At 38.4% G+C, this 15,381-nt stretch overlaps 2 protein-coding genes across 4 annotated transcripts in view; one reads left to right on the forward strand and one right to left on the reverse strand.

Moving 5' to 3' along the window:
* The window catches only part of LOC121958972 (uncharacterized), a 33,920-nt gene that overhangs the window by 4,427 nt on the left and 14,112 nt on the right, over positions 1-15,381 (reverse strand). The window contains exons 2-3 of one of the 2 annotated variants that reach the window (XM_088079298.1): positions 1,260-5,919; positions 63-202 (exon numbers count right to left, since the gene is read on the reverse strand). In XM_088079298.1, coding sequence (XP_087935424.1) covers positions 63-202; positions 1,260-1,265 — 146 coding nt within the window. In that variant the 5' untranslated portion in view covers positions 1,266-5,919. Of the gene's footprint in view, positions 1-62; positions 203-1,259; positions 7,273-15,381 lie in introns of those variants that run through there. The other variant, XM_088079294.1, reaches the window with a different exon arrangement.
* On the forward strand, positions 8,018-13,657 carry LOC121959163 (uncharacterized). 2 transcript variants are annotated; one of them, XM_042508479.2, is made up of 11 exons: positions 8,018-8,229; positions 8,418-8,611; positions 8,691-8,755; positions 8,878-8,986; positions 9,216-9,367; positions 9,491-9,633; positions 9,771-9,933; positions 10,889-10,982; positions 11,106-11,181; positions 12,334-12,407; positions 12,496-13,657. In XM_042508479.2, exons 2-11 carry the CDS (start codon positions 8,598-8,600, stop codon positions 13,511-13,513), a joined length of 1,908 nt encoding a protein of 635 aa, XP_042364413.2. In that variant the 5' UTR covers positions 8,018-8,229; positions 8,418-8,597; the 3' UTR covers positions 13,514-13,657. The 2 variants fall into 2 exon arrangements, with proteins under 2 accessions (XP_042364413.2, XP_042364339.2); XM_042508405.2 differs by having other exon boundaries at positions 8,018-8,611.

The following is a 15,381-nucleotide window of genomic DNA, read 5'->3' on the forward strand; positions in this document are numbered from 1 at the left end:
TAAACAAGATTTTCTTATACCAATGTGTTCTTGTTGATGTGCTGAGTGTTTATGTTGCTCACCGGTGTGCAGGGTGGAGTTCACGGGGGCCATATCTCTGTGTGACCACACAGTCACAGAACTGAGCTTTTTCTCTTTGGAAATTCAGACTTGCCAACAGTGATGCTGCATGGCTACTCACTTTCTTGACACAGGGAACCACCTGGAGAATATAGGACTCAGTCATTGGTGGTTATTACTGCTTAGATTAAAGAGGAGAATGGCACTGAAAAGCTCAAATAAACCCCATTCTGATAATATGCCTTTTCTGTGTTGTGAGGGTGCACAGACTATGCTATACTTTGTTCTATACTAAGGTTTTATTAGTGTTCCTGTTGTTCTGTATTATTGCTTTAGAGAAAAAGGACCTGACAGTTAGTATAACATACATCATATCTACATGATAGAAACACTATGTTATTGATTATAGGCAGGGGGTCCTGCTACAGCACCTGATAATTTAAGTAATATTTAGCATGATTATCAAAGGAGACAGCAAAAGGGAGGTACATTACATTTTAAGCAATGAGGACATGCCATGTGAAAACACACAATAAACACATTCCTTATGCCAACAAATACATTTGTCCATCTTGCAATGTCTAATTTCTCAATCTAAGTAGTTAAGTCAGATTTTCCATCTCATGAATCTTTTTGATGACTTTAAGAAAGTTATGTTCCTTAATACAGTTTAGCTAAGTATGATTACATTTGTTGCTGCTACTGTAAATACTTTCAGTAGGTACTTATCATCACCTGCAACTCCTTCAGGGAGATCGATTGCACTACAGTCTTAACATGCACCATGGCTTGCAACTTAAAGCTTAAACAGGTGTTTAGACTTTGCAAGCCAGTGCATCTTACGACTGATTGAAACCTTATGTCCTTATTTCTGCTAAATGAGCAAAACTGCTCTGCATGATCTGTCAGTTACATCTAGGAGTGTACAAGCACAAGAAGTCTTTTCTTTTACACTAAAAACAATCTTAATCATGTTGAGACCTATAACTACTCTGTAGTTTAAGCACATCAGTAAGAAAATAAACGTAGACTTTTAATATGCATAATGCATAACATGCATAATTTTCAATAAATGTTTACAATCATCTTATAGTGCACTAAACTGTTGCTAGATTAGTTTAACCTTTTAGTGAATACCAAAGTCATCATTATAATAATTCTTGAACACATACATCAGGTATAAATGAATGTTCTCTTACCTCCATGTTATACTGGGAGAGGAGCGAATAAAGAAAAAGATTATAAAGTGTAAAGCAGTAAAGTGCGGTGCAGAGCTCCCTGTGTGCAGTGTCCTATCAGGCCCTGCAGTTGAATGGAGAAAGTAACCTCTATAGAGGCTATATAGTCTTCGCCTACTATATACGCACACTGTCTCATTCGGAAAACAATCACACGCTTTTCATATTGGGTGCTTGGTATGACGCAGAGGGACAGGTGCTTATAAGGACCGCTGGCATCTAACGTCACAATCTCCATGGCCCGTTATGGAAAGGGCCTGAGACCAGCCCACAGAGAACCAACAGGAGAGCACAGAACTGGAGCAAACAGAGCCAATCTTTCTGTTCACGCCACAAAAAGATGTTATTCGCACAGTAGTTTTTTAAAAAATATACAAACATGCAGTAAATTCAGAGTTCTCTTTATGAAGTAAATGAGCACAGAGCAGTGCTTGTCATTAATACTTTAAAAAGAATAATAACTTCATTCTTGTAGGGAGCTCCCTTTTTTGTCTTTGTTGCACTGGATGGTCAGAGGTCAGTTAGGAAATGTCTGTAGAATGTAGTGAGTTTGAAATGTGGGGTTTAAGCAGTTGCATATGTCAAACTGGATCTATCATCAAATCTTAAATTGCCTGGATTTGTCACCTTTAAGTCTTCCTATGAGTCTGCAACTGTATTGCACACTGAAGAAATCTGTGATGTAGGTATCCGAACATTTCTATGTGTTCCAATTCTAGAAACGGGGGCTTCTCCAGTGCCAGGACTTTGAGCCGGCCCACTGGCTGACGCTTTGTTGACAACTCCATACTAAGCCATTTCTCCACCCTTCCACACCATGTGCTTGTCACGCCTCTTAATCTCTACAGCACTATAATGTTACCACCACAGCTCGAGCTGTACTGGTCAGTAGTACATTTCTCTGGCAACTGTGCAATGGAAATGCTACTGCAACACAAACCATTACATAGTGGGCCACATAAAATAAGTCTTTGGGCACGACCTACAAGATAATAATAACTTATTACACAACTATTTTCATTACCAAATAAATATGTGTAAAATGTATATATCATATAAATAACAATAATATTTATATGATATATATATTTTTTTGTAAAATATGTATGTGCAAATATATAGCAGATGATTTAAAACCTTATTATGTAGGTGCGCAACCAATTCAAAAACACTGACAAAAACACTTCATTAGACTTGTGCTGCATGCAGTAAGTGTGCAGGCATTACTTTTTTCCTCATAGTTGGAGATGCTCCATGTTATAGTGTTATCATTTCATACAAAAGTGTTTTCAGTATTTGAGTGTGTAGCGTGCGAACAAAGTGTCAGAATTAAATATACAGGTAAACCTGGGTGTTTCAGACGCATTCAAGATAATTACAACATCAATGGTTCAATTTCAGCTCCATGTTTAATGCACGTTGCACCTCACAATGTCTCTGTATACTCTGACTGTCAAATAAAGTTAAAACACCCCCAAATTATCTTGGATAAAAAAAATCATACAACATGGATACTAATGAAAGTATAAAGAGAATTAGAATTAGATTGGAAATGTGGGTGCTCTACAAATAGTGGCTTGGAGTGATTCCATTCACTGGGTGCTTGGGAACATAGCTCATGTACTGTGCAAGCAAGGTGCTAAGGAGAGAGGGTATCCCTTTGGCAAACACCAACACCCACACACACAGCTGCATCGTTTTGGAAACACATCATGTTCTGGGATTGTATCTAAAAATCATGTAAAGGCTAGAGGCCAATTGGTATTGTGTCAATCCCACTTTAAACTCCCATATTCATAGTGAGGGTACTGTAAGCCATACAGCATCATATTGCTGACATGGTTCCTAAATCCATTAAAAGGAAAATGTAGTTTAAAGGAAAAAGACCAAAATTTGCCAAGGGGTCTGGGGAAAAAGTTAAAAAATGTGAAAACTCATTTCTTACCATATTATAGTCTAATATTTTTTATGTGCAACTACATCTATACAGTATAATATGCAATTAATGAAAGCTTATAGTGTCTACATATATTACATACTGTCTACATAAATGATTGACAATTAAGTCAGACTTCACATTTTAAATTTATATTTTTTTTTCAATATATTAGGGGAGTATACTTGGAGCGGATGTGCAATTTCCCATCCCCATACATATTTCTTTAATTACTGCCTTCACACACAAAAAACACCCAAATTATAGCTGCAAACACACTTAGTTATTAAGACAAACTGCTTTGCAATAAGGTCAAACCAGGAAAAAAGTGCATCTTCAGATGTGTCTGTCATTCAGATCGTGTAAAATCATATTAAGCACAGTCACCACTTTGTATTTAAGATGGCATGAACTGACACTTGGGGTTATATTTACTACCACTCAAGGTTATATTTACTATTTTTATTATTCAAGCAACTGAAGCCAGAATTCTCTGGCGCATACTGATACTTCTATGTGTCTGAAGTACTGCCATAGCTAACGTCCTGTACTCCCTTCCAGCACAAGGCAGAGGACGGGGTCTTCCTTACACTAACAAACATGCATTGTAAAGAGGCTGCAACATGATGTCTCTGCCAGCAGACACACTGCAAGAGCACAAAACATAAACATGCATTCCCAGCATACAACTTTTGCAGCATACAAATGGATCACATTTAGAAACTGGTGAAGTGGACAGAACATAGCTTAATGGCTTACAAATACAAAGAAAGCTTTTTATCATGCCTTAATTTTGTAGGTTGTTTTTTTTCGTTGTTTTTTTTTTTTGGCAAAATTAACAGGACAGACACAGGCCCAGAGCCATGTTAGCAGCTATGTGAGGATATGGTGCCCATTGCAAAGAAAAACAAACTATGAGATAGACAAACCATAGTACAAAACAAAGTGACTTTATGATGGCCCTAGGTGACTAGTCTGAAATCACAGTTCACAAAGGCTATGAATGTCGACATCAAATTGCATAGTCATGCAAGTAAACATTTTTGGGACACTTCAAATGTCAGGGGATCCTCAAAGTCATTAAAGGGTAACCAGTATTTTCCCACCAGGATCCTATTTTCAGATTTTTTGTGACTCAGTGAGTAATGGGAATAACAATTTTTCAAACTGGTCCAGAACATGATACTGCAGCCTGCTGCTGCAAAAAACGTTTCAATGTTATCCCTACGGCAACTGAGAACGGACGATTTACAGCGACTAAAAGTGCTTCTTTTTGCCACTGACAGGGTCAGATTATTATATTAAGTGTCTGGCAGCATTACAGAAAGGATCTTACAGAGAAAGTCTTTTTTGTTAAAGAGATAGAGATCTTCTGTATTTAACCAGAAACAGCCATCACCAAATACACCAGACTCAATTTAAATAAACAGTAACCTCAGAATCTTTTTACATCTAATTGGATAGATAAAGGGTTCATATAAACCAAACAGGATTTGGTTAATACTGGCATCAGTGGAGAGGCAAACCAGGACAACTTTTGCAAGGTTGTTTTTTTGTTTCTTGTTTCCTTAGACTTTAAATTAAGTGTGGTCTGGTGGGTTTGGCGAAAGTGATTTCGGGGCTGTTTCTGGTTGAACAGAAAGGATCTTACCCTTTAGCAATGGGGTCAATATCTATGGGAATCCTTTTCATTATGTTGTCAGACAGAAGATCATCTGAGCCCATTAGAAGCAAAAACAAGCACTTTTAGTGTACCTAAATTGAAGATGCACAATTGCCCACAGGCATTACATTGCAGCCTGTTTCGCAGCTTCTCGTTGCTTAATACTGGACCAGTTTGAAAAATTGTTCTGATTAGTCACTTAGACACAAAAACATAAGAATATAGGGTCCAAGTTGAAAAATACAGATGTTACCCTTTCAGATTCATGCTCTGGGCTCCATTAATGTCTGCATACTAAAATTTAATAGAAATCCATTCTACAGTCATTGAGATATTCTGGTCTGGACCAACAGAGCCATCCCTAGAGGTATTCTTCTACAGTAGTATGGCTAAAAATAAAGTCCTAAAAGTCTTTGATAGAAATTAACTGGCTTTCTGGCCCTAAGCCCACAATAAATGTTCACACACATATCATTACAAAATTGTTTTCATGTGTACCTCGGGGGTTTTCCAAGATCAAGACTCCTAAAGCTGAAAATGTGCACATGGCACTTCAAATAGAAAAGATCGACCAAACAGGATGCTGTGCCATCCACATAGTCGCACACGAAGCCAACCCATTTGATCCAGCCTCTGCAACACATACAGTACGAAGGTCCAACTGTTAACTTCTTGTCCTGGTTCCCTTTTTACACATGTAACATCATCTTCATCTTGCTCTCTCTCTTTTACTCACACATCCAGAACATCGTTGTCATATTTGGTGACTGCTAATCTTAGCTGTTTGGCATGACACTGTTCACACTTATCCGTACATTAACACCCCTGAAAAACACACACACACAGTAGCAGTGAACAGCATCTCTCTACTGCCAACAGAAGACTGGATAGCTTTCAGAAGTGACAGAGTGTCTCGTTGGCCTTGGGAATGCATACCGTATACTGAAAGGGGAACGTCCCTGGTTCAACTCCAGCTGGGGATTTTTGCTCCAGAGCCAGGATTTCTTGTCGGCCTCTATTTTCTATTATTAGAGGTTAATACACAGGAAAAACATAATTTTAAAAGTGGTTCTTAAATTGCAGCAGCAGAACATTTTTCAGATACCCACTGAATCATACACATATCCTTTCACTGAGTTGCAGAACCAATACACAACAGATGGTGTTATGAGTAAAATGCAGCTGCAGAAACATTTCAAAATGCAGTGTTATGTGTCATGGGCACATTATACACACAGTGCACACAATACAGTCCAAATACCTCAGACAAGGTTAAAAATTCCAAACTTGAAAGTTCAAGAGTTAATCTGATTTGAAGTTTTTACTGAGATGTTTCCAATGAGAGCTTTCTTTAAAAAAAAAAAAAAAAAAAAAAAAGGGCTGCGTGCATGAGTTTCTTAATGTCAAAATAAATCATCTAAACATCTAAACATTAAGCTCAGATGTGATGCCAAAACCATAGCCATTAATAAAAGCATTCACTTTTCTGGAAAGCGAATGAAAGGCTAAAGATCCTGGTTTCAGTGATATGCTTCCATCCAGCTAAGAGATCATTTGAGGTCTGGCGCTGAAGTTGGAAGGTGAGATCTTTGCTATCGCTGAATCTACTGCAAATGTTTATCAGTGAAAATTGCATGGCTTTATGCTTAATTGCATGCACTTTTTAGCGATAGATGTGCTTGAGGTAGCTGAACCCACAAATTATTACATTTTTAAAAACAAAATGCATATAGCAAAGGGTAAGGCAAGTAAAGTGTCTTCTGGAGTGTCTTTCAACAGCCCGTCTCAGCTCAACTTTAGTATTTAATGTATGTGCCCTATTCTTAGATCCTCCAGCACAGAGTTGGAGGACCGGCAAAAGTACTTCCAGTAACAGCAGCAGATCTGCCGTATCTTGCATTACATTTTAAAAAAAAACTTTAAATCTTGGATTCATTTGTATCTGCAACAGAAACTTATAGATTACGTCCAAACATATACCTCATTCTTATCATCAAGGAGGTGACATTTAGATCCATCCAGACTCCCATCATCAACCATCTTTGCACTCAGTGATGTTTTAGCAGCAGGAGATGGAGGAATGATTATGTCTTTGTCTTCATAATCATAGACAGCTGCATCGAAATCAGTTGAGTCGCAATTTTGGTTGATCATTGGTCCATCTATAGAGGCTCTATAAGACATCGAGATGGTTTTTATGCTTGTCTAGTGTCCAGAACTTTCCTTTTTGGGGGGTAAACATGTGGCTGTGTCTGCTGGATATCATACTTTGCACCAAGTTTTCTTTTGCACACTGTCTGCCACACTAGCGGCAGCTAGGTAGCACTATGTGTAATCAACCTAATCCCTCAGACAGCTGTAACTACATCTGTATCTGTGGTGGTTTGACAGATTCACTTAATTTGCATGACAGGAATCAATTCATTTTCTGTTTTAAGTTCATTCAGTTACCTCTTGACATCTCTTTAGCTGTCTGAAATCACATGACTGTGTGTTTGTGTGGCACACTGACTGTGCCTAGGCTACTTTCTAAAAGGAGCTTTGAGAGACAGTTTCTATGGACGCATTTGCGCTGTTATTTCTTCCCCACTCTGAATTTTCCTAGGATGGCGAAGGCATAGAGACAGAGTGCAACACCATACTCTGAAAATCGCGCCCACAGATGGAGGGACTACCACTGCCGAAGAATTCAATCTAAGGGTATAATGCAAACAGACCTATAGTTAGTCAAAAATATTGGACACCAGTATGTCAATGGATTATTTTGGCACCATATGTCTCCCAGATAATTAACAGCAGTTAGCTTTAACCTCTACAGTTTGTCTGGACGAATTAGAAAAATGCTTGTTGCAAACAGTACTTTAATTCCAACCCCCACCCCGCTCTGCTGATCATTCACCTCTGGATCCACTTTTATCCTTTTAAAAGCTCAGTTTTTCGGGTTGACAGATAAGTTAAAACGTAAAGTTAAATGAAGTGAGATTGTTTTCCCCTCCTCAGGGGGCGGGATTCAAGTGCATTCTGGCCCGCCCTATCCTTCCTCTGATTGGCTAGTATCCGTTGCCTTCGTTGATTAGATTGGTTAGAATGTCACGATAAGCCAATCAGAGGCAGAGTAGGGCGGGTCAAGCCTTTGCTATACTGCGTAACGCAAATTGGCTGCCTGCATGTGACTTAACCATCTCTCATGAAAGCCACACCAACTGCTCTCTAATAACACGCCGCAGCGCATAATAATAAACTAATGGTGCTTGACATTTAGATTGCATCAGATCATTTGTGTCATCTCTCTCGGTCTGCCGGATAAAATGGAATATCCTATGATCTATTAGGTAAAACGTAACGAACGCTTACAGAAACTGTCAGAGCATGTATATTTTATTTTTCTTCCACCCTATTATTACACATTTATCCACAATTTCATCATATATTATTTTAATGGGGTAATCGAGTTACATTTCTTTCTTATATTCTGCTGAAATCTGCATTCGAGTGAAGTGAGTGCGTTTTACTGTTTAAGGAAGTGGGAGTGAATCGCAATTCCACAGAATTGGTGGCGCAACATTTTCCGGATGAGTTTTCCATTATCAGGAAGACTGTGAGACTGACGCACGCAGCAAAATATAAAGCTACTTTCTCTTGTCGTCGGAATGATTTTGATTGCTGTTTTCGACAGAGAAGTGGACTAAACTGTTTCAGTATGGAGTTAAAGAGGTAATCTCGAGTCTTGGGAATTGTCCGAGTTACTTAAATCATCAGAGTTACAAACATCTGCTATTGTTTTTGCTTTCAGGCGAGATCGCGACAGGATATCATTTTTCCTGCTTATTTTAGGGAATATTGCAACAGCTCTCTCTGGTAAGTCTAATTAATATGTAAACAGTTTCTGATCCAAACTAGTTAATATGTAGAAAGCTTTTGTATGGTCTAGGTTATACAATAACTCATTGTCAGTATAAATCTATTTGTGTCTGTTTCAGTCCAAACCCTTGACTGTGTCAACGACTATGACTCTTTGATGTTTTGCCACTTTGACGCGCAAAACTGCACTGAATATAATCTGACCCTCAAGAGTGACAACGGATATGGGTAAGGTGTTGTTTTTATGTTTTACAACAGAGCTAGTGAATGACTGTTATTATAATCATGGATATACTTTTGACTGATGATTCTTTTCACTAAAATAGTACTACCAAATTAATGTCAGTTAAATTGATTTTCTTCATGTGTAGCCTAATATTCCATATCAACAGCTATTAATGGCATATAAATATTTAATATATTCAGAACAGGATGTATGTTGTCTTGTATTACACAGGGAGAGGTATTGCATTCCCAAACAGTGTGAAAGTGGACAGTGTTGTTGCTCTTTCAACCAAATGATGCTTATTATTGGAGAGACTCACACAGCCATGGTTTTGAAAGGAGGCAAACACATGGAGTCCAAAGTCATCGACATTAGAGGCAGCAGTAAGTTGACTTCTGTTAAATGAAAATCCATAACTCTAATCATCATCTGTCCGAAATAGACTGATCCAGATGTAGAATAACAGTGAAAAGATGTAAAACATATTTTTCTTATCTTTCTTATAGTAAAGCCCAAAACTCCGACAATCACCTCAATAAGAGAATCTAATGGGAATTATCAAATCATGTGGAAAACACACCACACTGGTCCTTTAGATGAAAGCTTGCATGCTGAGGTGACTTACCATAAAAAAGGAGACACAAAAAAGGTAAGAGCAAAGTCATGTGCACTTTTTAACACAGATCATTTGTACATTTAGTCGTTGCCATTTTTATTATGTCAGGTTGCTGTTAAGTTTAACACACTACCAAACCATATGTACCAATTCTTGTTTCTTCATAATAGGTATCTAAATTTGTCAAACCATCTGCACTTGGTGGACTATATAACTATGAAATACTTGGTCGAGAATTGGAGCGAAGTACAACGTATGCAGTCAGCGTGAAAAGCTACACAAACAGAAGTGGCAAGTTCAGTGACAGTAGTGAAGAGTTGGAATTCACAACACGTAAGTGTCATCTTTTCAGTCTTTATTTGTCACTCGTTATGTTATTAAGTGTACTGTATGTTTATTAGACATGATAAGATTCCTTAAACATACTAATAATCCATTTATTTTAAGGTGAAATATGCGGTGTGTCTGAGCCATTATTTGAAATTTCAGAACTCCTAAAATCCTCAAAATTTTGACTTAAAAATCTGTTTTATTTAAAATCAGCTCCAAAGTATTATAATAAATAGTTATGATTGTGTTTTTTGTATTAAATACAGTGGGGGGGTAGTAAAGAACATAGTAGTTCCAGCGAATCCAAAAAGACCGTCACTTGAACAATTACAGCTTTTACCCCAGAAAGGGGAAGCGCTACAAAGCTACTCAGCAACTGCACAGGAGTTACGTCTGTTATCTGGGTTGGTATTAAAATGAACTCACAGTGACAAAAAGAAAATACTTCCACAACACTGACCCCTGTTGTGGCGCACCACACCCCACCCACCCCAGAAACACAACACCAGTAAACATTCTCTGAAAGGAAGAAGGCATAATTTAGGTTTTGAAAATGATGGAGCATATTTGTCTGTCCCCTCAGTCTTGGGTCTGGCCAAGGAACTACCATACATTTCCAAATACAGAATGTTATATCTACCAAGAACGTGCTCTGAGTGTACTTATTTGGCATTATGCATTGTGTTGCATCGTGGTAAAAACTGAACCACCACCACTGCAAGACCCGCGCTGCACAAACTGAGTGGCCTCATTGAAATAAATAAAAAGGTGTTTCAAGCGGTCAAATAATCATTTCAAACAAGAATCATGACCATCTCATTGTATTTGTGCAGTGTTTTGTTGTCTGACTCATCACCAATGGTGCCAAATCAACTAGTCGCGGGTCTGTCTCTTCTGCAAGTCATTTGTACAGAAATGGACTGATTTCCTAACTGACCTCATGCATGTTTCTTCACAGATATGTCGTCTTACGTTGTGCCCTTGGCTATCCTCATCAGCCTCAGTGTTGCTGCAGTCATCATCAGCGTTGCCGTATATGTCTGTTATGCAAAGTAAGTCATGCAGATATGATTGTCTTTGTATAGTTTCTGTGTTAGTAAATATTGTAACACCTCTGTTATGTTCATGTGCCATGTGTGTAAGTTTTGATGATTTACGTGTGCACTTGATTTTAGGGTCAAATCAAAGTGGTGGGACACAGTTGCCAAATGTCCAAATAAACTTTTGATCATGCATCCAAGTGAGCAAGAGGTGAGTCATCTAGAAATGACAGTTTCAATTGTTGCATCTGATTATTTTGCTTAATTACACATAAACAGTATAGTTATACTCCTTGATAATTTCAAAACATTTTTCAGCAGTAGCCATTCAATTCATTTATATTCTGTAATTTGTTCTCTATATAGCAGATTCAGATAGTCTTCACATGCATGAAGGATTCACAGGAAACAATAAAGCATGTAATCTGACTTCACCAACATTTTAATTTGGAAAACTACTTGTGCTGGGCACATGAAATCAGACTGCATTTGCAAATATTACTGACTTATTTTTTTATTAAACAACATGAACTGACACACTAGTTGCTCCTGTGTTGCATTTTTGTCACCGTAGCTGCTCAACAGGCTTTTGTTAAACTGCACTTGCTGTTACCACCAGTTACCATGGGTGTCACAAAAACAACCAGGACTGAAATCTTAATGATTGTATCTACTCATCAATTACTGAATGGGCCTAAACAGCACAAGCCCAGATGCCCCTCAGGCATTCACCTGCAAAATGACAATTCTGACCAAGGACACAGAAACCACAAAGATAACTTCAGAGAGACGCCAAATAGCTACAAGAGACAAAAAATGTAAACAAATCAACACAAACTGATCTGTAAGAGCAAAAAAATAACTTAGAGGGACACAAAATTACTCTAAAGAGACCCAAACAACAACAAAAAGACAAACAACCACAAGGAGACACAAGATGACCACAGAGAGATACAAAGAACATAGAAAGACACAAAAGAACTACATAAGGGGCAAAACAAGCACGTCACACAAAATGACCAAAAAGACAAAAAATAACTCCAAAGACACACAAAATCATAAAAAAAAACAACAGGAGGAAAAATAGACAAACAACCAAAAAGTCTGTGTGTCTTGCTTCTATGCCAGAGAGATTTGGGGCCTTTGTATATCCATGCCAAGGGGCCCATTGTCGCATAATCTGCCCATGATTGTAATTTTAAACCTTTCCAGATGCTTTCAGTCAATTTGAAAACATTTATCCTGCATTTTTCAAATCCTTCATGTGACATCGTAAATTGAAAAAGAATATTTCTAAATAGACCTCTTCAAATGAAACATTTCAGATCTGTTGAATCACTCATTTTCATCTTCTGTGTTGCAGATCTTGAAGCCTATGCCACCGATCATCTCTTCAATCTGTGTTGAGCCCCATATTGCAGATGATAGCAAACCATGGTGAGTGTGGCTACATTACAACACATTTCCTTAAGGGTTTCTATGTCATTATATAGATAGTTTAATTTACTAATTTCTCTGTGCCCAGGTCGAAGGGGTCACTGGGAGACACGAGCAGCGGGAGCCCTCAGCAAAGCAGCGGGATCAGTACTGGTTCTTCTTGTCTCAGTTATGCCCACACAGAACCTGCTGACATTATCGCTGGTGTTCAGGATGCTCTTGTAAAAGCTTTCCCCAATATCAGCCCAATATCACCTTTGACCACTATTTCACTTAATGCAGGAGTAAACAAAGACAGTGGTTTGCTCTCTTCCTCCTGCAACCCTTGTGATGTCCGAGCTGATGACATGAGTTCTGGATCATCTTGCTTTGACAATGTAACATACTCCATCTTCATTCCAAGCGTCCCACATGAGATGATGACCAGCAGCTCCGAGGTCCAGACGGAGGCTGAAATGCTTTGTGACTCTGCATACCGTCCTTCTGCAGGTGATGATGTGACCTTTGTCGACCAGCAGGCACCAGCTTGTCTGCTTGTGAATTCACCACCAGTGGTTTCATCTCTGATGCCAACAGACATGTCGTATCAGAAGAGTAATGCAGATTTGGGGGGATCTGCATATGCAGAAGACTTCAGTTTGTCGTCCAGTTTGTCCTCCACTTCCACTGGCACAATTGCGTCATGTGATCCTGTGTCCACAGCTGAGGTCGGGTGTGAGAGCTTTGATGAGGCGAAAAAGCTACATGGAAAAGTTGAAGGTGAAATTATATGTGATGAAAATCCCTGCTACAGCGGTGTGCCTGCAGTTTCAAGCAGCTTTCCTCCGGTGGATGACGACTACCAGTCATTTCAGAATCTGGTGGAGCAACCTGCCATTGTGTTTTCAGCGGAGAGAAGTGGTGAGGAGGAAAGACATTTGAACAAATGTCCAGATGAATTCTTCACCAAGATGCCTCAAAGCTCCTTAAGCCAAGTTGTTCCGGGTTTTGTTGACAGTGTCCAGGGTGGTCAGTGTTCCTCTGAGCTCCAAAGACCTTTTCTCTCACTGATCCCTGCTGACCAGTCTGTGCCGATCATCACAGAGAGCGGCTACCAGTGTGTGTAGCACTGATTTTCATGCACTGATTTTTTTGTGTAGTTTTTGCTTACTTGACGGGGACGAATGATGCTCATTTTCAAGTGAATGTGTATTTTGGGTTTCCACTAGAACATGTTTATAAGCTTTAATATTAAATAAATTGTTAAATTACTTTCCCCACAGTGACTGTGCTTGAACGCCTACATTCACTCTGTCTGAATTGCTTAGCAACCCATGACTAACCATCAAGTACAATATTAGTTAGACTTCAGTGAAATGTGTCAGAGGAGTCATTTCTGGTAGATTATGTCAATTCCTCTCTGAACTTGATTTGACCAGAAGAGTCACAAAATAAACCTGTTCCATTCCACGCATCAACACTGAGCGCTTTAAGCAAAATTACAAATGAAATGTGTCTGAAACAAGTCATAACAATCAGCTGCCATATTGAGCTAGTGCTTTATAGGTTTTTCAAATTACTTCCTCATTGTTCTTCTCTGGAACGGTTGCGCCACTTCCACAGAAACACACATCCTCTTCAGACAGTACGCTGTTCTTATCACAGCAAAGACATGGCGCCCAAAGACATTTACATCATTATAAAAGAGTTAAGACATGTAGGTGTTTTTGAAAGTGAAGAAATATTACATATGTAAAATGTATTTTTTAAATATTATTTCAGGTAGTGTGTGCTTCAGAGATATATTGCTGTTGAGTTTTTAATGTTATGTTTGTTCTGAATTGTTTTGTTGAGAGGATAAATTAATAAATACATTGTGAAAAAAAGTGAAGATGATTTTTTTTAAAAAAAGACTTTAAAACAAAAACAGAGCCTGCTCTCAAGGCTGGAAAAGGACACACAGTTGAAACAGAACTGAAAAAAACAAGCAGGACATATTTAAAAAAGCAGCAGCAAAGAGAGGTTAGTGCTGTATGTGACAGATGGCATCTTAGATATATCTACAAACACAAAAACTAAATGCATGGCAAAATACAGTGAGATGTTTTTTTTTTCTTTCATAAAGTGATGCCAACTGCCTTAATCACAAAAATGCCAAGTCATATTCAAGTAGAATTTAGAGCCTCTGCTTCCACCTGGTGGTCTTCAGTGAACACACACTCTGCCTCATTGCCGTCACAGAAACTTCAGTAACCACATGATCACATTTTTAAAATATATATATTTATTTATTTATTAGCACTGAATGAAATATGTGACTTTGAATAAGTTAGATTGGGAAAATTACAATTCTGTCCACACCCAGTAGAATTGCAAAAAACAGCAATAAAAATCTTTACAGGGACCTCCACAACTCTCCAGTCCTTCATGCACCTCAGTCTCTTTCTTAAGGTGAACATACAGTACAGGTATATACAGTCACAGTTCACAGATGAAAAAAACCCAAAAGCAAGACTCAGAAGGCAGATAAACAAAGCAAGGAGTCCCTACTGAGCAAAATATTGAAAGGATAAAAAATGATCCAGGCAATCAGCAAAAGAACATGTGGTAGGACTAAGGCAGAATATAAAAATATAGGCAGGGTTGACACCTAAAAAAAAAAAAATGTAGATATAAAATGCTGCAAAACTAAGACACAGAACACAAAGGAAATCTAGCAAAGCGATAGTGAAAGTGGACCAGGAGATATACTAGAGGGCCAATGGGGGAATGAGGAAGAGGTGAATGATGAAGAACAGGTGGAGTGAATCTACTGATGAGAGCAGGTAGTGAGAGTGGCAAAGTCAAATATGACAGCACAAAGTATAAAATCAAGTGAATAAATGAGTGACAAATAAAGTGGAATTAAAAACCATAACAACATACAGTACTTCCTGTCATCGGAGGAGCCACTCAAGGAAGATTACTGGAGAGGAAGCAGGACAAACTGCAAGGT

Source organism: Plectropomus leopardus, chromosome 1, assembly GCF_026936395.1.
Source record: "Plectropomus leopardus strain MGB_pleo_1.0 chromosome 1, ASM2693639v1, whole genome shotgun sequence".
In the NCBI taxonomy this organism is placed as follows: domain Eukaryota; kingdom Metazoa; phylum Chordata; class Actinopteri; order Perciformes; family Serranidae; genus Plectropomus; species Plectropomus leopardus.

Bases quoted from the DNA above. Each gene is read 5' to 3' on its own strand.
- LOC121959163 (XM_042508405.2), top strand. The intron at 9,634-9,770 runs GTAAGAGCAAAG...TCTTCATAATAG, and splicing joins AAAAAGGAGACACAAAAAAG to GTATCTAAATTTGTCAAACC. The intron at 9,934-10,888 runs GTAAGTGTCATC...GTTTCTTCACAG, and splicing joins AGAGTTGGAATTCACAACAC to ATATGTCGTCTTACGTTGTG.